Source organism: Dendrobates tinctorius, unplaced genomic scaffold (genome assembly GCF_039654945.1).
Source record: "Dendrobates tinctorius isolate UK_male_01 unplaced genomic scaffold, ASM3965494v1 ptg000035l, whole genome shotgun sequence".
NCBI lineage: Eukaryota > Metazoa > Chordata > Amphibia > Anura > Dendrobatidae > Dendrobates > Dendrobates tinctorius.
Genome location: NW_027361703.1, coordinates 15,883,543 through 15,907,445, shown reverse-complemented (window position 1 = coordinate 15,907,445; position 23,903 = coordinate 15,883,543). Strand labels below are relative to the sequence as shown.

Here is a 23,903-nt window from a genome sequence, read left to right as displayed (position 1 = left end):
ATAATATATATACATCACGTATTCTCAAAGTGTAGGAACCTCCAGAGGCTTGCAGTTTTGCATAAACCTACTATTCAGCCATCCCAAAACCGTGCTCACAAGCCGAAATAGGTTGCAGTGGGCCAGACGTGCATGAAGACTGAGTTTAAGCCAGTCTTGTTTACGGGTGAGTGCCGTGCAACCCTGGATGGTCCAGAAGGATGAAGTATTGGATGGTTGTTGGATGGCCACCATGTCCCAACAAGGTTGCAGTGCCAGCAAGGAGGAGGCAGTCATGTTATGGGATGGAATAATATGTAGAGAGCTGGTAGGCCCCTTAAGATTTTGTGAAGGTCTGTGAATGACCTCGGCAAAGTATACAGAGTTCCTATGGTATAAAAAGGAACTGTGTAATCTGTAGCAAAATCATCTTCATGCATGACAATTCACCATCTCATGCTACAAAGAATAATTCTGAGTCATTGGCTGCTGTAGGCATAAAAGGATAGAAACTCATGGGTGGCCATCATCCTCCCCTGACCTCAACCCTATGGAGAACCTTTGTAGCATCCTCAAACAAAAGAGAAAATATATAAGGTTGGGAGATTTTTCACCTTAGCAGCTCTGGAGGGCTACTCTGACATCCTGCAAAGAAAAGAGCAGAAAAAATGTCCTAAGAGGTAACACGGAGGACCATGTTGCAAGAGGAGATTCTATGTAGATAAACCAGCAGAGACAAATCCTAGTGTTGTCCAGTTACTGTGTCCTGCTTGCACTTTAGTTATATGCACTCTGTACTTAATCCATAAGAATTTTACTTTTCCCTAAGTTACACTTGCCATTCTATTGAATTGAGTTTATCCTGACACAACTTATTTATATGCTCAGTGTTTTCTGTCTTCATTTTTTTATCGTCTGTACACATTTCTGTTTTTAAGCTCTTTTATTTTTTTGTCTCAATAAAATTATGTACTTGTTCACATATTTTGTGTTTGGGGGGGGGACCATTTTTCTCTACATAGGATCTCATCCTGCAAATAAATTCAAGTAGAAGTTTTCCAAAAACTCAAGAGTTCAATGGATACAAGAATTGTGAAGGTGATATCAAAGAAGGGGGGTCCAATGTTAACACGTAACTTCACCTATTAAGATGTTTTTAATTGAAAACCGCTTTTGATTTCAGTAATTGTGACCTCTTAATGCTGCAAATTCAACAACTGACCATTTTCAGTCTTTACAACCTGTAGGGGTGCGTGCCCATGATCAGGAAGTAGCAGAGTTTTGAATGCAGTGTAATTTTGCTGCGTCCAAAGGGCCGTGGTCTAATCACACAGGTAAATCCGCATGTGTTCACTGAACAATGAAGATTTACAGCATCCAATACATTTCTATTGTGGAAATTGACATGCTGCAGTTTGTAAAACCGCACCGCTGGTGAGTTTATGCAGCGTCAAATAGAGGGGCCATGGGGTTTCAATAAATCGCACCCACTGTGCTTCTAATGTAGACTGCAGTGCAGGTGAGCTGTATCCAAAACGCTGCTATTCCTCATCGTGAGCACGTACCCTAAGATGTTTGGAAACTTGTTGTGCGTAATGATATGGAACAGTGCATCCAGCAGGCGGACACTCTGGCACGAGACTACCACACAATGAACTGACTTCCTGCTTCTTAGGCCTCTTTCACACTTCAGTTGATTGGCGTCAGTCAAAATCCGCCCTTTTGAGAAAAAAACGGATCCGCCATTTTGCTATAATGGCCGTTTCGCGCTCTCTCCTTTTCCAGAGTTCTGTTCCTTTAAATTTCAGACACTGGCTGCTGCGACAGATCCATCAAAAAACAGATCCGGTGCATCCGTTTTTTCACACTTTGACGGTTTGGAACTGACGTCAAAAGACTGAAGTGTGAAAGAAGCCTTAGAGAAACATTGCAGAGCTGGAATATAACCCTGTCCTTCACAGCTATGCTACAGCACATACAAGAGCTCACTAAATTAGAATATCATCAATAAGTTAATTTATTTAAGTTCTTCAATGCAAAAAGTGAAACTCATATATAGAGTCATTACAGACATCTATTTCATGTGTTTATTTCTGTTGATGTTGATGATTATGGCTTACAGCCAATGAAAACCCAAAAGTCATTATCTCAGGAAATTAGAATAATTAACAAAAACACCTGCAAAGGCTTCCTAAGCTTTTTAAATGGTCCTTTAGTCTGTTTCAGTAGGGTCCACAATCATGGGGAAGACTGCTGACTTGACAGATGCCCAGAAGGCAGTCATTGACACACTCCACAAGGAGGCTAAGCCACAAAAGGTCATTGCTAAAGAAGCTGGCTATTCACAGATTGCTGTATCCAAGCATATTAATGGAAAGTTGAGTGGAAATAAAAAGTGTGGTAGAAAAAGGTGCACAAGCACCGGGATAACCACAGCCTGTAAAGGATTGTTAAGAAAAGGACATTCCAAAATGTGGGGGAGATTCACAAGGAGTTGACTGCTGCTGGAGTCATTGCTTCAAGAGCCACCACACACAGACATATCCAAAACATGGGCTACAGGTGTCGTATTCCTTGTGTCAAGCCATTCATCACAATAGACACCAGAAACATCTTACTTGGGCCAGGGAGAAAAAAAATGGACTGTTGCTTAGTGGACCAAGGTGTTGTTTTCAGATTAAGGTAAATTTTGCATTTCATTTGGAAATCAAGGTCCCAGAGTCTGGAGGAAGAGTGGAGAGGCACACAATCCAAGCTGCTTGAGGTCTATTGTGAAGTTTCCACAATCAGTGAAGGTTTGGGGAGCCATGTCATCTGCTGGCATAGGTCCACTGTGTTTTATCAAGACCAAAGTCAGCGCAGCCATCTACCAGAATTTTTAGAGCACCTCATGCTTCCCTCTGCTGACAAGCTTTTTGAAGATAAAAATTTAATTCTCCAGCAGGACTTGGCACCTGTCCACACTGCCAAAAGTACCAATACCTGGTTTAAAAACAACAGTATCACTGTGCTGGACTGGCCAGCAAACTCACCTGACCTTAACCCCATAGAGAATCTATGGGGTATTGACAAGAGGAAGATGAGACACCCGCCCCAACAATGCTGATGAGCTTAAGGCTGCTATCAAAGCAACCTGGGCTTCCATAACACCTCAGCAGTGCCACAGGCTGATCGCCTCCATGCCAAGCTGCGTTGATGCAGTAATTAATGCAAAAGGAGCCCCAACCAAGTATTGAGTGCATTACTGAACCTACATTTCAGTAGGCCAACATTTCAGATTTTAAAATATTTTTTCAAGCTGGTGTTATAAAGTATTCTAATTTACTGAGATAATGACTTTTGAGTTTTCATTAGTTGTAAGCCATAATCATCAACATTAACTGTTGTGAGTTAATTTTCCCCTTCATTACTGAGGCCCGAGGAACTCCCTCTTCTGGTAAAGAAAGGTAGTGAGCCTGATTATCAAACACCTGAGGCTGATGATGATGACTGGCTGAGTGGAGTTACTGACTGGATATAAGGCTGCCGACGCCCTTCTGCCTTCTGCCCTGCGGGTGATTTCTCTGTGGGATCCTTGGAGACCAGTCTGAATTCCTGCTCCTCTAAAGCTAAGTTTGCTGCTCGGCCTTTTGCATTGGTGCTTTGACTTTGTTTTGCTTTGTTTTTCTGGATTTCTGCCATTCCCTGCTGGGGTGTGCTGAATTCCTTTAGCTCTGTCTTCTGAAAATACCTGAGTGCTGATTTAGTTTTTGAAGCCTAGCTGCTTCAGGGACTTTTTCATATCAGCTTGTTGGCTTATGTCTTTGATAGGGTTTTGGCAGATTGCAGACAGCAGCCTTCCTGTCCTTTCCTATCTAGGTAGTTTTGGGCCCCGTCTTTGCTCAATCTATCTTTCTGTCTGTGTTAGTGTTTTCATCTTGCTTCACCGTCATTATATGTTGGGGGCTGCCTATTGCTTTGGGGTCTGCTCTGGGGCAGTTTAGATTTCCCCTTTCTTTCTTTAGGCCTATTTAATTCTCTGGCTGTGATCGAGGGGTCTAGGGCATCGTAGGAACCCCCACGGCTACTGCTAGTTGTGTTGATAGGTTCAGGGGTCTGCAATCTGATAGTTGCCATCTTCTCTGGTTTTCTGGACTTAGCTTTTATTTCTGCTTTTTCCTCCTACGGTGACTCATTCATAACAATTAACAGAAATAAACACCTGAAATAAATCACTCTGTATTGACTCTGTATATAATATGAGTTTCACTTTTTGTATTGAAGAGCTGAAATAAATTAACTTTTTGGTGATATTCTAACTTTGTGAGAAGCACCTGTATATACAATGTTATTCTGAATGATCACACCTGGAGGTGTCTACAGGACCTCACATATAATGTATTGCACTGTACAGTTGTGGCCAAAAGTATTGACACCCCTGCAATTCTGTCAGATAATACTCAGTTTCTTCCTGAAAATGATTGCAAACACAAATTCTTTGGTATTATCTTCATTTAATTTGTCTTGAATGAAGCACAACATTGATCATTTCACACAAAACTCCAAAAATGGGCCAGACAAAAGTATTGGCACCCTCAGCCTAATTCTTGGTTGCACAACCTTTAGCCAAAATAACTGCGACCAACCGCTTCCGGTAACCATCAATGAGTTTCTTACAATGCTCTGCTGGAATTTTAGACCATTCTTCTTTGGCAAACTGCTCCAGGTCCCTGACATTTGAAGGGTGCCTTCTCCAAACTGCCATTTTTAGATCTCTCCACAGGTGTTCTATGGGATTCAGGTCTGTACTCATTGCTGGCCACCTTAGAAATCTCCAGTGCTTTCTCTCAAACCATTTTCTAGTGCTTTTTGAAGTGTGTTTTGGGTCATTGTCCTGCTGGAAGACCCATGACCTCTGAGGAAGACCCAGCTTTCTCACACTGGGCCCTACATTATGCTGCAAAATTTGTTGGTAGTCTTCAGACTTCATAATGCCATGCACACGGTCAAGCAGTCCAGTGCCAGAGGCAGCAAAGCAACCCCAAAACATCAGGGAACCTCCGCCATGTTTGACTGTAGGGACCGTGTTCTTTTCTTTGAATGCCTTTTTTTTTCTCCTGTAAATGCTATGTTGATGCCTTTGCCCAAAAAGCTCTACTTTTGTCTCATCTGACCAGAGAACATTCTTCCAAAACGTTTTAGGCTTTTTCAGGTAAGTTTTGGCAAACTCCAGCCTGGCTTTTTTATGTCTTGGGGTAAGAAGTGGGGTCTTCCTGGGTCTCCTACCATACAGTCCCTTTTCATACAGACGCCGACGGATAGTACGGGTTAACACTGTTGTACCCTCGGACTGCAGGGCAGCTTGAACTTGTTTGGATGTTAGTCGAGGTTCTTTATTCAACATCCGCACAATCTTGCGTTGAAATCTCTTGTCAATTTTTCTTTTCCGTCCACATCTAGGGAGGTTAGCCACAGTGCCATGGGCTTTAAACTTCTTGATAACACTGCGCACGGTAGACACAGGAACATTCAGGTCTTTGGAGATGGACTTGTAGCCTTGAAATTGCTCATGCTTCCTCACAATTTGGTTTCTCAAGTCCTCAGACAGTTCTTTGGTCTTCTTTCTTTTCTCCATGCTCAATGTGGTACACACAAGGACACAGGACAGAGGTTGAGTCAACTTTAATCCATGTCAACTGGCTGCAAGTGTGATTTAGTTAATGCCAACACCTGTTAGGTGCCACAGGTAAGTTACAGGTGCTGTTAATTGCACAAATTAGAGAAGCATCACATGATTTTTCGAACAGTGCCAATACTTTTGTCCACCCTCTTTTTTATGTTTGGTGTGGAATTATATCCAGTTTGGCTTTAGGACAATTCTTTTTGTGTTTTTTCATGTAAGACAAATTAAATGAAGGTAATAATACCAAAGAATTTATGTTTGCAATCATTTTCAGGAAGAAACTGAGTATTATATGACAGAATTGCAGGGGTGTCAATACTTTTGGCCACAGCTGTATATGATATGTAATGTATGATGTCCTTGATCCAAGCTCAATATCAGACAGTGCAGGATGCTGTATTCTGGTGTCCGCAATCACTGAGGATCATTATGAGTTATTACTACAGATTGATCTTTTCTGCAGATCAGGTGATGATTGAGCAAATGATTCCCACTTATAGCACGACCTAATTTTTGTGGAGGTTCGACCCTGCCATAAATGATCACACAGTGTCTCAGAGAGACCCCAGAATCAGGCCCGGTCACAGCTTAAAGAAAAATACTGTAAGTGAGGAGTTTGTAACTCTAGTAAATTCACCGAAGGGACTTCACATAAGTAATGATTCATAAATATAGCTTTTATTGACCAGTCTAAATTACCAAAAAGTGCAAATAACCAAAACAATCACCAAGATAAAAATGTAAAACGCACAGTAGATAGAGGAGCCAGGGGGAGGTGCCTTGTCCTGTTCTACTCTTATACGACCCTACCTACCAGTGGAGGTGACACCCTAGTCCTGCGATTGTGGCGCCCCCACTCGACGGCGTCTCTCCCTTCTAAACCTTTAAAGCCCTGTGTAGGAAATGCGATTAAAGACCTACTAGTGTAAAGGGGGTGTAGTACTATGCCTAAATGGCTGTGGGAGCTCAAATATACTGTCTGTCCAACAGTTTACAATAGACCAAAATTAGCCATACAAGGGGTAGGAGGGGGTGAAAGAATATATAAAGTGGGTACGGAAAGTATTCAGACCCCTTTAAATTTTTCACTCTTTGTTTTGTTGCAGCCATTTGGTAAATTCAAAAAAAAAAATTTTTTTCTCATTAATGTACACTGCACCCCAACTTTACTGAAAAAAACAGAAATGTAGAAATTTTTGCAAATTTATTAAAAAAGAAAAACTGAAATATGACATGGTCATAAGTATTCAGACCCTTTGCGCAGTATTGAGTAGAAGCACCTTTTGAGCTAATACAGCCATGAGTCTTCTTGGGAATGATGCAACAAGTTTTTCACACCTGGATTTGGGGATCCTCTCCAGTTCCATCAGGTTGGAGTTTGAATGTTGGTGGACAGTCATTTTCAGGTCTTTCCAGAGATGCTCAATTGGGTTTAGGTCAGGGCTCTGGCTGGGGCAGTCAAGAAAGGTCACAGAGTTGTTCTGAAGCCACTCCTTTGTTATTTTAGCTGTGTGCTTAGGGTCAATGTCTTGTTGAAGGGTGAACCTTCGGCCAAGTCTGAGGTCCAGAGCACTCTGGAAGAGGTTTTCATCCAGGATATCTCTGTACGTGGCCACATTCATGTTTCCTTCAATTGCAACCAGTCATCCTGTCCCTGCAGCTGAAAAACGCCTCCATAGCATGATGCTGCCACCACCATGTTTCAGTTTTGGGATTGTATTGGGCAGGTGATGAGCAGTGCCTGGTTTTCTCCACACATACTGCTTAGAATTATCACCAAAAAGCTCTATCGTCGCCTCTTCAGACCAGAGAATCTTATTTCTCATATTCTGGGAGTCCTTCATGTGCTTTTTTTTTTTTTTTTTTAGCAAACTCTATGCGGTCTTTCTTTTGTCTTGCACTGAGGAGAGGCTTCCATCGGGCCACTCTGCCATAAAGGCCCGACTGGTGGAGGGCTGCAGTGATAGTTGACTTTGTGGAACTTTCCCCCATATCCCTACTGCATCTGTGGAGCTCAGCCACAATGATCTTGGGGTTCTTTTTTACCGCTCTCACCAAGGCTCTTCTACGATTGCTCAGTTTGGCTGGTCGGCCAGGTCTAGGAAGAATTCTGGTGGTCCCAAATTTCTTCCATTTAAGGATTATGGAGACAACTGTGCTCTTAGGAACCTTGAGTACTGCAGAAATTCTTTTGTAACCTTTGCCAGATGTGTACCTTGCCGCAATTTTGTCTCTGAGCTCCTTGGCCAGTTCCTTTGACCTCATGGTTCTCACTTGGTCTGACATGCACTTTTTTCAGTCAAGGTGGGATGCAGAGTGTACATTAATGAGGAAAAAAAATGAACTTTTTTGAATTTACCAAATGGCTGCAATGAAAGAAAGAGTGAAAAATTTATAGGGGTCTGAATCCTTTCCATACCCACTGTATATATTGGCAGTTGATAAATGTCAAAGGAAAAAGAGGGAGAGAGGGAGCTTTCAAACTATCCCTGTAGTGACCCTTCCTGACAGTGGAGGTTGGCACCCTATGAAAAAAATGAAATTGGCGCTCCGCTTCTCGATGGCTATCCCTACTAACCCTTCTTTCATAATTATGTGGAGAATAAGGGCAAAAATAATAGCCAATCTAAAGTGCAAAAGATGAAACACAGAGGGTATTTATCCTATATGCTGGATAGAGCTTATAGTAGTTGTATGTCAAAATACAGCTTATGTAGTGAAGATGAAATGATCACTACATATAGAAATGGTTCCCCTAGAAGGTCATTACTAGGAAAATAATGTGGCTCATAGTGAACCACTTGAAATTATAAAGATGCTCAATGAAGCCATTATCTGAGACTATCCAAGGATACTGTTCTCAGCTGAAAAAATATTCATATATGACGGGTTACCACATAAGGAGCAGGGAACTTGGATACAGACCAAAACTATAAATACAAACAGTACACTCAAATAGCAAATTAGATGCAAATAGAACATTGTAATTTTAAACAAGACACTCAGTGTGTTCCCCTCCAAAGACTCATCAGGAGTGAGATAATCCACATAATGGTAAAGGGCTACTTAGCTGTCAGTTGTAAAGGCAGTGCTAGATCACATAGCAATAAATGTCCTCAGCACATAAGGAGAATCCCCTCTTGATATGGTGCCTTGATAAACGGCAGAAACCTCCTGCCCCTTCCTGTAATAATGTCCACCATCCTGGACTATTTCCTGTAATAATGCTCCCATCCTAGCCCCTTTCTGCAATAATGTTCCCGATTCTGGGCCAGATTCTATAAAAATGCCCCCCCATCCTTGGCCCCTTCTGCAATAATGGCCCTAATCCTAACCACTTCCTTTTATTATGGCTTCCATCCTGACTCATTCCAGTAATAATGTCTCCCATCCTGGGCCCCTTTCTGCAATAATGTCCCCTATTTTGACACCTTCCAGTAATAATGCCCCCCTTCCTGTATAATGTCCCCCATTCTGGGCCCCTTCCTGGTATAATGTCCATCATCCTGGACCTTTCCTGTCATAATGCCCCCCAACCCAGTCCCTTTCTGCAATAATGTCCCCCATCCTATAGCCTTTCCTGTAATAATGCCTCCCAGCCCTTTTCTACCATAATGTCCCCAACCCTGGGCCCTTTACTGTAATAATGCTCCCCACCCTAGCCCCTTTCTGCAATAATGTTCTCGATTCTGGGCCATAAAAATTACCTCCATCCTGGGCCCCTTCTGCAATAATGTCTCCAATCCTAACTCCTTCCTTATATTATTGTCCCCCATCCTGACTCCTTCCTATATTAATGTCTCCCATCCTGGGCCTTTTTCTGCAATAATGTCCCCTATCCTGACACCTTCCAGTAATAATGTCTTCCATCCTGGGCCTCTTCCTGGTATAATATCCCCCATCCTAGACCTATCCTGTGATAATGCTCCAATTCCTAGACCCTTTCTGCAATAATGTTCCTGATTCTGGTCCAGATTCTAAAAAATATCCTGTATCCTGGACCCCTTTCTGTAATAACATCCACAATCCTGACCCCTTCCTTTTATTATGTCCCACATCCTGACCTCTTCTAGTAATAATGTCCATCCTGGGCCACTTCCTGGTGTCATGTTCCCCATTTTGAGCCACTTCTTCTTATAATATCCCTCATGTAGTGAAACCTCCACCAGGGGAGCTGGTGAGGGAAGAGAGGTTACACACTAAGCATAGCAACACTGAGCAACCGCACAAGTGTCACAGGTAATTAAAGTTTCTGACTCGGTTTGTCTGACCAATGAGGAGCAGACGTACCAGAAGTAGCAGCAATACACATAGTCAAAATACCAAGCCAAGGGTCAAAAAGCCAAACATGCGCGTGGTGTCAAAAAGCGTGATATGGAAGACGTTGTTGTGGTACAAGCCGGGGAATCAAAAGCCAGACAGAGAACGTAGCAGCAGAAATGAATACCAAGAGACTGGGTCAGAGATCAGTCTGGGTCATACACGTGGATACTAGTCAAAGACAGGAGGAGCACCAAGGTACAAGGGTCAGAGGCTCTGAACTGTAAGCTAGAGCTATCACTTACACTGGTCAGCAGGCTGTGACGGACTGAAATAGCCCAGCTAGCTCCAGAACAAGGCAGGGGAGATTAAAACCCGCACGACCAGTCCAGAGAGAGGACAGCAGAAAATAAACTCTGGACTTGACCATGACACCTCAGCCTGGGTCCCTTCTAGTAATAATGTCCTCCTTTAGCCAACACAGTCTAATTTTCATCCAGAACAGGACCATTTACAATTTCCTAGCTTACAGAATTGTAATGTATCTGTAAAAGTATTCAGCCACTCTGATGGTTCAAATGGCATCCGATCTTTTACTTTCACTTCACCGATTTTGGAGTGAAATCTCAGCATGCTGTGTACAGCTGAGAAAAAAATAGGCCGATCTGCTCTACCTCATTGAATAACATTGCTTCGAGTGCAATACCTTCTTTTATCTAATTGCACTGAGCCGACCGATATGGTCGTGTGAGCGAGTCCCTACTGTGTAGACTCTGGCCTGATTGAACCTTGGTTTAAAAAAAAGACAAAAAACCCTCCAAAAACAATCACTGGTTCCAGAACTGCAAACATATTGCAGATGCACTAATACAAACATCAGACATAACATTAAAACCACTGACAAGTGAAGTGAATAACATTGAATAGACAATCAAAATGGCCCCTGCCAAGTTCGGGAGGACATAATCTGTATGAAGAAAACAGAAGGTTCTTAAAGTTGATGGGTTGGAAACAGGAACATTTGGCAAGAGTTAGTCACTACTATGATTAAATAGGACTGGGACCAAATTGTAATTGCCGGACTGCTAGATCAGAGCATCTCCAAAATGGCAGATCGTGTGGATGTTCCAGGTGTGCAGTGGTAAGTGCCTACGAGAAAAACCCAAGAAAGGATGACTCGTTAGTACAAACTGCTTTAGGTAAATGCCAGCTCCAATTGAAGGTTGTCAAAATCCACAGTGAATTGCAGCCTTTTGCTTTTAGAGCTGCAGACATGCAGACCAGTAAGAGTACTGATTCTGGTGAGGTTGCTCCAAAATTTTGCAACATTTGGCATTTTCTCTTCAGTTTTGGCTAGTTCTGCCAACATGAGCAGAGGAAAAAAGGACATGGCGATACCCGCTCATCAAATTCACGATGAGTTGTGGTATACAAGAAAATGAATCTGCTTGCTCACATTCAGATTGGTGCTCAGAAGAAAATACTGTCAAGCATAGAAATTACTTCGGCACTCAATTGAAAATCGTTTTTATCTTTTATTGTGACTTGATTGACCCATGAAAATCAAACAAATTATCAACGTGTCGTCTTACACCACAAATTTTAGTCTAGTCCCTAAATGGGGTAAGAATTGTGGCAATATGCACATGGAGGTGCACACAGGACTCAATGAATAGGTGCCTATGCCTCCATGGACCAGACAGGACTACTTGACATAAAAAGGCTGGCAGGCCAGTTCTTCTCAGTCCTATCAAATGCATCACATTGTTTTCACTGTGAAATAAAGATTTCTCTTATAGAATAATTTATCTTCCTGTGGTCAGAGACTTCTATGTGCGATTTCATAAAGGTTTATAAATTTCTGTGCTTAGCGGATGTAAGTATAACTTATATGGAAAAAAGTAATCACAAGTACACACTGGAAATCTGGAATATCCTTCGAGACATAAACCTTCTTTGCCAAGGTCTCCCAGCAATGCGGATTAAGTCTGCATGAAAATATATAAATATATAGTAAAGTTCTGCATCACTGTAAAGGGGAATATTATGAGGAGAGGAAATCTGTCTAACAACACCTGTGATTAGCGCACAATTATACATGACCCTATATGTATCACTCTGGAGCCAGGCAAACTGGTGTGATCACAGGAATAAAGATTAATGCACATATAAGCATATACGATATGATACGATACACTTTATTGATCCCGAGGGAAATTATGGTATCACAGCAGCGTTACAACAGCATTACAAACAAAACATTAAGAACAGGATTACATAGAGTAATTACCAGACACAGATCTTGCACATGACTAACAACAATACGTAACAAGCAAAGGTACACAAATCTCTGATCATTTCCATTAGTGTGCCAGCCCTAGGTCATAGCCATCTTTCATCCTTAGTGAATTATTATACATCCCCATAGCAGTAGGCACAAATGATTTCCTGAATTTCTCCTTCTTGCACTTTAGGATTAGACGGCTACTGAATGTGCTCTTCTGATTCAAGAGCAGCCCGTATAGTGGGTGTGTATTATAGCCCTACACTTCTTCTGAATCCTATCTTCCACTACCTCCTCAAAAGAGTCAAGATGGAGGCCAACAGCCGTGCTTGCCTTCTTGATAAGTTTGTTGAGCATATTAGCCTCAGCTACTCGCACACTACTGCCCCAGCAGATGATAGCAAAAAAGATGGCGCTCGCTACCACGGACTGGTAGAACATTTCCAGCACTTTAATGCACACATTGAACGACCTGAGCTTCCGCAGAAAGTACAGTCTGCTCATTCCCTTCTTTTGAACCTTCTCTGCATGACACCTCCAATCAAGTTTGCTGTCAAGGTGAACCCTCACATATTTGTAGCTTTCAACCATCTCCACCTCCTGGCCAGCAATAGTGATCGGTAAGTAATCATCCTTTCTCCTATAACTCTCCACTATTTCCTTGGTTTTCTTTACATTGGTGCCGGACTAACTGTCCAGAACTAAATCTACAAAATCAGAAACGACCCTTCTATATTTTTCTTCACCCCGGTCCCCCACAATACCCCCTACAATCACTGAGTCATCTGAGAAATTTTGGAGGTGACAGAGATCGGATTTATACTGAAAGTCAGCTGTATACAATGTGAAGAGGAAGGGCGCCAGCACTGTACTCTGAGGGGCTCCCACACTGCTCCGTACACTGCCAGATACCACCTCCCCCATCCTTACAAACTGCGGCCTGATCGTCAGGTAGTTGCTTATCCAGTTCACCATCCCCTCATCCACTGCCATATCAGTCAACTTATTTCGTAGTAAGAGCGGCTGTAAGGTATTCAAAGCACTAGAGAAGTCAAAGAACATGGTGCGCACTGCAGTTCCCTCATTGTCCAAGAATGAATGCATTGTATGTAGCAGAGATACTACAGCATCATTGTTCTGTCCCCACATGAGGTGAATGTAGGTGTAGTTGATTGGGGCTGGGAGAGATTCCTACCTTCCGATTCCTCAATGCAGAGCAGACAGGACCATTGTTGCTGTTTTGCTGTTCATACGTCCGGAGAGATGATACACACCAGATATTGTGAAGTCCAGACTTGTATATTCGAAATCTGGACATACAGCATATGATTGGTAATGCAGTACTTCTCCAGAAATGCAGGTGTAACGACCGAGGTGGTACAACAATGTGTGTGCAGCAAGGTGTGCAGCAAGTTGGTAGCACGATGATTCAGCAAATTGAGCAAATTGTGTGTGGTCAAAAAACTGATGCCTTCCACAGCCTGGTAAGCGTGTCTCTCCCGGGTGAAAAAGAAACTAGTAATGGCCACCGGCAGGAAGAGAAGGAGTCACCTGACCTGGAAGTGGGAGGCATGTACTAGAATTAATTAGCTGCCGTCTGCTATACAGAAAAGGACAGCAGGTGGCAGCAGACCAAATGCAAAACTGAATACAAAGAAAGATAACATAACACAATTATATAAGCATACAATCATAACCTCAGATGGAACAGCACACTCCCCATCTGAAATTCCATAAGAGATTTCACTATATTAATGTTTTTTGTTTAAGTAAAGTTCAATAACCTAGAAAGGAAACACAAATATGCATGCAATAATAACAACTTCAAAATGAGCTAGATGACAGTTCCTGAGACAATCCAATGGTACCCATCTTCGGATCAGAGAAGCCGCACTAGGCCAAACTGTCTCCGACCCAAAGGAAATCCAATGGATGAAGTACTAGGGCAGTGTTCTGTTCATGGTTCATCCTACCGGAATGTACTGGGTAGAGAGTGGTTTGTGGCAGACGTGCCAGCCCTGACAGTCTTTGTCTCAACGTGAGCTGAGATAAGATCTTGCAATGTGGACTAACCTTGCTATAGTTTTAAGAAGTTTCATCCCATTGGAGAAGTATTTGAAGTGCTGGCAACCGAGGCTGGAGGTTGGTTTAGTGTTCGTCGCCAAAGCACTGACCTCGGAGCAGACTTCTGGATCGCCATCCAGATCCTGGATGCTGAAGACTTCCTGGACACACTCACTTCCCTTCTGTTCCAACAGAAACTTAGGACCTGAAAGCCAAGAAGAGTTAGCAAAGGACCTTATAGACATAGGTCTAGTGGCATGGTCAGTTGGATTAAGTTCAGATGGGATATAGTGCCATTGTTCAGGCTTGGAAGACCTCCTTATTCTCGATGCGGTTACTGATGTACACGTAGAAGCGCCTTGTTTGGTTGTAGATGTAACCTAAGACAACCTTACTGTCACTGTAGTATTGCACGTCGTCTATGTTGGTGTCCAGCTCGTGCTGTATAAAGTCTACGAGTTCTACTGCAAGCACGGTCGCACAGAGTTCAAGCCTGGGCATAGTGTGATCGGGCTTGGGAGCCAACTTAGCCTTGCCGAAAACGAACCCAATGTGATCTTGATTGTCGGGACCCATCACCTTCAAGTAGGCGACAGCTGCAATGGCTTCCATGGATGCATCTGAGAACACATGGAGTTCCTTCCTAGTGCTAGCAGCAAGTGAGCTTCTGGCGCAGCATCTCAGTATGTGAATTTCATCCAAGGCACACAAAGACTGCTTCCAGGTTTCCCATTTTGGTTCCTTCTCAGGAGGGAATGGGGCATCCCAGTCCTTGATGGTTTCGGAAAACTGTCTCAGAAGGGATTTACCTTGTATGGTAATTGGTGCTACAAACCCCAGTGGGTCGTATAAGTTATTTACCACTGACAGGACACCACGTTTAGTGAATGGTTTGTCTGCACAGTTTATTTGGAAACTGAAGGTGTCGACTGACAGGTTCCACCTCAAGCCTAAGCTTCTCTGCACAGGTGAAAAGTCTGGTCCCAGGTCTATGTCCTTGAATCCTGGTGCGTGGTCACTTGAATCAAAGGCTCCCATGACAGCCGTGCTGTTTGAAGCAATTTTGTGCAATCTAAGCTTAGCTTGGTACAGCATACCTTGGGTCCTCTTGAGTAGATCGATAGTCGCTTCTTCTGTGGGTAGAGATTTTAGTCCATCATCTAAATAGAAGTCTTTCTCTACAAAGTCTTTGGCATCTGTTCCTTATTTGGTCTCTCCTTCTTGAGCGGTTCTCCACAGGCCATAGGTTGCCACTGCTGGGGAAGGGCTGTTCCCAAATATGTGCACCCTCATGCGATACTCCACCATCTCTTTGCTGGGGTCATTGTCCTTGTACCACAGGAACCTGAGGAAATTCCTATGGTCCTCTCTGACTATGAAACAATGAAACATCTATTCAATGTCGGCGGTGATGGCAATGGGCTCTTTCCAGAACCTCATCAACACTCCTACTAGGTTGTTTGTAAGGTTAGGACCCGTGAGGAGGACATCGTTGAGAGATACACCTTGATGTTTGGCGCTTGAATCAAAGACAACTCTAATTTGCTTAGGTTTCCGTGGGTGATATACTCCGAATGAGGGTAGGTACCAGCACTCCTCATTTTCCTTTAAGGGAGGAGCTGGCTCCGCTTGGTTATTCCGGAATATCTTGCTCATAAATGTGACAATGTGTTCTTTCATCTCCGGTTTATTGCTAAGTGTGCACTGGAGAGAGTTGAATCTGGACAAGGCTCGTTCACGATTGTTCGGGAGTCTTACCCTGGTAGCTCGGAAGGGTAGGGGAAAAGCCCAGTGATTGGTCTAGTCCTTAAGGAACTAATTGTCCATTATCCTGACAAATTCCTTGTCTTCCATTGATGGGGCTACTTTGTTGTCATTCTTAGTAGAATGAAACACCGATCTTCCCAAGTCGTCTGCATAGGGAGAAGGAATGACATCAGGCAGCTGTACTGGATCTGGAGGCTTCTCTTTCACCTTGTAGTGATGAGAGCATGGTTTGCAGAGAGTAGCTCCTCCGTCTCTGCGTACATAAGTCTTAAAGGAATCGACTCTTGTTCGGTCCAAGCACACATTTCCTATGATTACCCACCCCAAGTCGAGTCTCTGTGCGTAGGGGGCATAGTCAGGACCATTGCACTGTTGGCGGACCTTATGTATCCTTAAATTGTCTCTGCCGAGCAGAAGTAGGATTTCAGCATCTGAGTCCATAGGTGGGATAACGCTGACTAGGTACCTTAGGTGTGGTTGCTGGAACGCAGCTTCTGGAGTAGGGATCTCATCCCTTTGGTCGGGTATTTGATCGCATTCGATTAGCGTAGGTAAGGGTATTTCTACGCCTCCATTGACAGGAGAAGCAATGAAACCTTGTGCACTCCTGCCACTGGTCTCTATGCGGCCTGAGGAAGTATTCAGAGTATAGGGCTTTGCTGGTCCCTTGATTCCAAAGGCTTCAAAGAACTTAGGTCCAGCTAGGGATCGATTGCTCTGATCGTCAATGATGGCATACATTTTTACTGCCTTCTCTGGTTGCCCTTCTGGATAAACTCTGATTAGGCATATCCTGGCACAGCATTTATCACTTTGGCTCTCCCCACATACTTCTGAGCATGAGCAGGAGACAGCCGTGGTAGAATTGGCGTTATTCTGTGGCACCCCGCCATGGCTTGTAGCCGGACTAGAGGTAACTGCGACTGCTGGATCGTTGGTGGCTGAGGTTGGATGCAAAACTGAAGGGTGTTTGTCGCTATGACACTCTTCACACTTAATGGCAGATTTACAGTCCTTGGCCATGTGTTCTAATGAGGCGCAGCACTTGAAACATACCCCAAGTTCGCTGAGGATTTTCTTGCGCTCCTGCATGGTTTTGGTCCTGAAGCCTCTACATTTATTCAGTAAGTGCGTTTTTTTGTGAATGGGACACTCACGATTGAAAGACTTATTTCTCGATGGAATAGTGTACTGTTTATCGGCAGTTACTGCAGATGGTGGCAGGTTAGTCTTTCTGACACTTATACTGCTCCTCAAGTCCTTGCGTCTATGTGAGACGCTTTCATACCTTGATGGCGGTTTTGCTGAAGCTGTAGTGTTAGACTCCAGGAAGTCTAGGCTAGGGTCGTTCCTCATTTGGGCCTGTTAGTCGACAAACTTGGAGAACTGATTAAACGGAGGAAAGGTGACATCATGTGACCTTTTGTACCTGGAAATGCATACTGCCCACTTCTCTTGCAGACTATTCAGCAGCTTTGAGACGATTGGGTTCACTCCATGGGCAGTATCCAGGTAGCATAATCCAGACAGATGAGGGTCTCTCTTTGCGAGTTCCAGTTCCATAAGCAGATCGCTTAAGTCCAGAAGCTTGTGGGCTTCCTTAAGGCTGATCCTTGGAACATTCTGCAGTCTCTTGAATAGGGACTTTTCTATGGCTTCAGCGCTGCCATAGGTTCTTTCGAGTCTCAGCCAGGCAGCAGCGAGACCTGCTTCAGCTTGCCCCCACGTAGACGGTCCGAAGACTCTTGATACGATTTGTGGAGTCAGGACCCAACCATTTTACCATGAGGTCGAGCTCCCGTTCTGCACATAGATTGAGGTCAGCAATGGTGGCCTTGAAGGTTGCTTTCCAGGCTCTATAGTTCTCTGCACAGTCGTCAAACTTTGAGAGGCTAGTGCTGATTAGATCTTTGCTCACCATAAACCTGGCTAACTCGGGCATATCCGATCTTTCATTCCTTGTTACCATGTTAGCTTGTATTGCCTCTCGGGCGTATAAGCTGTGTGGCGTGGAAGGGTGAATTGTTCCCGGGTAGAATGATGCTGCTGCAGGGTTGAGCTGTGGTTTAACCTCTGGAGATTTTGATGACTGCGACTTGAACTGTGGAGATGGACTGGAATGCATCTTCCGATCATCTTGTGATGATTGCTGCTCCTGAGGGGACACATTATTGTGTTGGTCTTGGGTCTCTGCAGATGCTGTGGGTAAGGCTAGTTTCACATTAGCGTTTTTTTGCGCAGCGCATCGTGCGCATAAAAAACGCAAAGAAAAACAAACGCGCGTTTTTTTTCGTCATGCGCACGCTGATGCGTCAAAATAACGCAGCGTTACTTGCGTTTTACATGCGTTTTTGCATGCGGTTGCGTTTTTTATGCGCATGCGTTTTTAGGTGTGACATTTCACAATAGAAAAATCCTTGAACACCAATGGGTCACCAGTGGGCGTGTGTCATTGGAATGTTTTATAGACCCTGTACTGCTGAATTCATCAGATTTTGCTGCTGTTTCCGGTGTCAAGATGGACCTGCGTCTGGATAATTTCCGCTTCAAGCTGGATCTTGACATCGCGCTGTCTCAGGCGTATGCCTTTTGTTGCCAGCAAGAAAGGGAGATGGAGAGACAGCAGAGACGGCAGCGGCGTCGGTTTTGGAGGCATCCAATCATCGAACTCCGGGCAAGCCGTGGAGCATATCACACGCTGTACAGCGAGCTACAGGAAAACCCGGAGAAATTTGTTGACTATACACGGATGTCCCAGGAAAGCTTCCTTGACTTGCTGGGTATGGTTGAAGGAAACATCCGGAGACGGGACACTCAGCTCCGGCGTGCCATTCCTCCCGAAGAAAGGCTCCTTGTCACCTTACGGTATGTATGTTGTTATGTTTGCATAATTTTTTTGGCTTTTTCCATTTTTTTTTTTTTTTTTTTTGGTCAAAAAAATTAGGTTTTTTTTTGGCTATTGAATTTTAACATTATTTTTGGGAAATTGCTTTTTTGCATAATGGTTTTTCTTCTGTCATGTACTAATCCCATTTTTTTTTTTTTGATCCAAAAAATTAGGTTTTTTTTTGGCTATTGAATTTTAACATTATTTTTGGGAAATTGCTTTTTTGCATAATGGTTTTTCTTCTGGCATGTACTAATCCCAAGCCTTTATAAAATGTTTTTTTGCTATGTTGTATTAAAAAAACATGCAAAATAGTTAGGACATGTACTTTTTTATTTTCAGTGTTTTTAGTAATACCCAAGACAGAAATATAATTATTTTTTCTTTTTATGTTTGGCAGGTTCCTGGCAACTGGAGAGAGTCTTTCATCCCTGCATTTCCAGTACCGGCTGGGAATCTCTACTTTATCCGGGATTGTTGCCGACACCTGCAGGGCTCTGTGGGATGTTCTGTGTCCGGAGTTTCTGCCATTGCCCACTGCCGAAAAGTGGCTTCAAATATCGGAGAAATTCTGGGCAGTCTGCAATTTCCCGAACTGCCTAGGAGCGGTGGACGGGAAGCACATCCGCATCACAAAACCTGCAAGAAGTGGCTCTGAGTACTACAACTACAAGAAGTACTTTTCCACATTCCTAATGGCCATTGCGGATGCAGACTGCCGGTTTGTGGCGGTGGACATAGGGGCATTCGGACGGGGCAACGATTCACAGACTTTTAAGAACTCTGATATGGGCTGGAGGTTGTACGGCAACCATTTCAATTTTCCACTGGCACGGCCTCTTCCCCAAACCCAAACTCCACCACTGCCATTTGTAGTGGTTGGGGATGAGGCATTTCAGATGTGCCCAAACCTGCTGAAGCCGTACTCCAGCCGTGACTTGGACCACCGCAAGAAAATTTTCAACTACAGGCTTACGAGGGCTCGCAGGACTGTAGAGTGCGCCTTTGGCATTCTAGTGTCCAGATGGCGAATTCTCAGCACCGCCATCAATCTCAAAATGGAAACAGTGGATGAGGTGGTGAAGGCATGCGTGGTTCTGCACAATTTTGTTATGGCAAAGGAGCGGCCGAACTTTGACATGGATGAGCCTGCTGCCAACCCTTTGCCAGATTTTACTCAGCACCCTCTTCGGTCCTCAGTCGAAGTTGCCCAAATGAGGGACAAATTTGCGGACTTCTTTTTATCCGATGTTGGTCGTGTAGCATGGCAGGATCAAATGGTTTAATAGTTTTGTTGTTTGTTAAAAATAAAATACATGTTTTTTTATACCTGTACCCAGTGTACTGTGTCTTAATAAACTCCACTACTCACCTGCCCAGGTTAAAGTAAAGAAAGGGAAACCACCATAAAAAAAAAAATATATATATATATTTATATATATATATATATATATATATATATATATATATATATATATTTATATATATATATATTTATATTTATATATATATAAAAATATATATATATATATATATAAATATATATTTATATATTTATATATATTTATATATATATATATATATTTATATATATATATATATATATATATATATTTATTTATATATATATATATATATATATATATATATATATATATAAAATATATATATATATTTATATATAAATATATATATATATATATATATATATATATATATTATTTATTTATTTTTTTGGTGGTTTCCCTTTCTTTACTTTATACCGGATGGTCAGCCATCCAACTCTGAAAGGGATGCTATATTTCATTTTTTTTTTTATTTATATATATATATATTTATATATATATATACACTCACTGGCCACTTTATTAGGTACACCTGTCCAACTGTGTGTTAAGACTTAATTTCTAATCAGCCAATCACATGGCGGCAACTCAGTGCATTTAGGCATGTAGACATGGTCAAGACAATCTCCTGCAGTTCAAACCGAGCATCAGTATGGGGAAGAAAGGTGATTTGAGTGCCTTTGAACGTGGCATGATTGTTGGTGCCAGAAGGGCTGGTCTGAGAATTTCAGAAACTGCTGATCTACTGGGATTTTCACGCACAACCATCTCTAGGGTTTACAGAGAATGGTCCGAAAAAGAAAAAAAAACCAGTGAGCGGCAGTTCTGTGGCCGGAAATGCCTTGTTGATGCCAGAGGTCAGAGGAGAATGGGCAGACTGGTTCGAGCTGATAGAAAGGCAACAGTGACTCAAATTGCCACCCGTTACAACCAAGGTAGGCAGAAGAGCATCTCTGAACGCACAGTGCGTCGAACTTTGAGGCAGATGGGCTACAGCAGCAGAAGACCACACTGGGTACCACTCCTCTCAGCTAAGAACAGGAAACTGAGGCTACAATTTGCACAAGCTCATCGAAATTGGACAGTAGAAGATTGGAAAAACGTTGCCTGGTCTGATGAGTCTCGATTTCTGCTGCGACATTCAGATGGTAGGGTCAGAATTTGGCGTAAATAACATGAAAGCATGGATCCATCCTGCCTTGTATCAACGGTTCAGGCTGGTGGTGGTGGTGTCATGGTGTGGGGAATTTTTTCTTGGCACTCTTTGGGCCCCTTGGTACCAATTGAGCATCGTTGCAACGCCACAGCCTACCTGAGTATTGTTGCTGACCATGTCCATCCCTTTATGACCACAATGTACCCAACATCTGATGGCTACTTTCAGCAGGATAATGCGCCATGTCATAAAGCTCGAATCATCTCAGATTGGTTTCTTGAACATGACAATGAGTTCACTGTACTCAAATGGCCTCCTCAGTCACCAGATCTCAATCCAATAGAGCATCTTTGGGATGAGGTGGAACGGGAGATTCGCATCAGGGATGTGCAGCCGACAAATCTGCGCCAACTGTGTGATGCCATCATGTCAATATGGTCCAAAATCTCTGAGGAATGCTTCCAGCACCTTGTTGAATCTCTGCCACGAAGAATTGAGGCAGTTCTGAAGGCAAAAGGGGGTCCAACCCCTTACTAGCATGGTGTACCTAATAAAGTGGCCAGTGAGTGTATATATATATATATATATATAAAAAAAAAATGAAATATAGTATCCCTTTCAGAGTTGGATGGCTGACCATCCGGTATAAACTAAAGAAAAACAAACCATAGTGTACGGCGCAGTGTGTGCAGGCGGCGAAAGACACAATAACCAAACATTATTTTGAAATACAAATATAACATTTATTTTACTTATTTTTTAGTTGGTGGAAACTGGGGGGTGTGGAGGGATGAGGAACGGCTTTGGGTGGAGTAAGGGGTTCTAGGGGAAGGAGGAACCAAAGAAGTGGGGGAAGGGAGCCGAGGCAAGGAAAGTTGTGAAGTGGGAGGTGAGGGAGGAAGGAGGGTAAGAGTCCTCCTCTTTGTTTTTTTATGACGGTGGCCCGTCGTCTTGCTGCTGTCCTCGCTAGAGCCTGAGGACTGGCTAGACCCCGGGGACCGCCTTGAGCCTCTGGACCGCCTTGAGCCTCTGGACTGCCTTGAGCCTCTGGAACACCTGGAGGCTGTGGACTGGCTGGAGCTGGGGGACGGCCTGGCGCTTGTGGACCGCCTGCCAGGATCTTGTACCTGCTGTGGCATGCTGGTGGTGGTGGATGTCCTGGCAGGGGCCGTAAATATTGAATGCGGATCCCCCAGCTGATGCTGCTCCGAGGTGGTGGTGCTGGTGGTGGTGGCGGTCCATGCAGGCGTGGTGGCTGTGGCGGTCCATACCGGGGTGGTCCTCCCGCTGGTGGTGGTGGTGGCGGCGCTACAGGCAGGGGTGGTGACGACGGGCCATCCAGTGGTGGTGGCGGCAGCAGTGGTGGGCCAGGCAGGAGCAGCGCTTGGCATGGTGTTGGCGGGTAAGTGTCCAGCTGCACTCGGACTTGGGGCGGTATATTGGTGTCCGGCGAGGCTTGGAAGTGTGGTGGCTGTGCAGTGATATGCAGCAGAAGTAGGTAATGCTGTAAAACGAGTCAGGGGTGGCACCGGTGGAAATGCCACCGCTGACTGCTGCATAATCCTACTCTGCTGCATAGCCTGCATAAAAGCATTGTTGCAGGCCTGCATGACAGTCAACTGGAGGTCAGGGGTAAGGTGTTCCGCCGTGTCCCGAGCTATTTGGGTATAAAAATGATGCGCTGGTCTGGCGAGGTCGACTTCCAGGCGCTCAAGGCGACCCTCGTTAGACTTGTAGTGTTGGTCCAAAAGGAGGAAACCACTCTCAAGTCTATCGGAGAGTGCCTTGAGGCTACTCTGAAAGACCGAGCTCAATTCAACGAACTCGGGCATGAGAGGCCTGTCCGAGGTCCTCTGCCGCTGCTGGCGGGAAGTGCCCGCAAAACCAGTGGCAGAGACCTGGGACAGGGGAACACCTGAGCGACCAGCTTCCTGGTCTCCAGATGACTGTGGTGCAGACCTGCAAGGTGCTTCCTCGCTGATGGATGGCTGGGAGGGGTCCGGGGCAGCTTGATGAAGGACCGCTTCGGGCCCAGGTTGCAGGGTGCTGCTCCAGGTGCTGTGAAAAGAAAAGAAAGAAATTACTACCATAAATTAACAATCGCCAACTCCTGTGGAATAGAAAAGCACAGAATAAAACACAATACAACTAGAAAATACTTACGTTCGGGAGGCAAGGACCGGTCTTAAAAATGCCAAGGCACGATGGTATCTGTACTTCGTGCCGGTCCTTGCCGCAGCACCACTGCGAACCTGATTCTCCTGACGGATATCCCTGTTGAAGCGGTCCTTCATCGAGCGCCAACAGGTTCTGACTTTGTTCACTGTGGTGGAAAAAAAAAAAAAGAAAAAAAGTAAGACTATGCACTGGAGGCTGTGATCATCCAACTGTGTGTGATGATAGAAACTCCATGGAGTTAATAGCATCACACACAGTTGGGTGATCCCGGCCAAGATCACTGCTGCATCACACTGCATTTAAATACTTACGAAAATCCT

The 23,903-nt window shown here is 43.9% G+C and overlaps 1 protein-coding gene across 1 annotated transcript; it reads right to left on the bottom strand.

The window, feature by feature from the left end:
* Nucleotides 1–594: 594 nt before the first annotated feature.
* On the bottom strand, nt 595–23,882 carry LOC141087813 (uncharacterized). Its single transcript, XM_073573656.1, has 3 exons — nt 23,569–23,882; nt 22,533–23,463; nt 595–624 (listed from the first exon to the last, which is right to left on the bottom strand). The coding sequence occupies exons 1-3, from the start codon at nt 23,880–23,882 to the stop codon at nt 595–597; spliced, it is 1,275 nt and encodes a 424-aa protein (XP_073429757.1).
* Nucleotides 23,883–23,903: the final 21 nt, after the last annotated feature.

What these genes read in the sequence shown, in the direction of transcription:
- LOC141087813 (XM_073573656.1), bottom strand. Translation starts at nt 23,882, where the DNA reads ATGCAGTGTGATGCAGCAGTGATCTTGGCCGGGATCACCCAACTGTGT. An exon ending in CCGGTCCTTGCCTCCCGAAC is followed by an intron (nt 23,464 to 23,568) that starts GTAAGTATTTTC and finishes TTCTTTTCACAG; the next exon opens with CACCTGGAGCAGCACCCTGC. An exon ending in CCACCAGCATGCCACAGCAG is followed by an intron (nt 625 to 22,532) that starts GTACAAGATCCT and finishes TTTTCTTTGCAG; the next exon opens with GATGTCAGAGTAGCCCTCCA.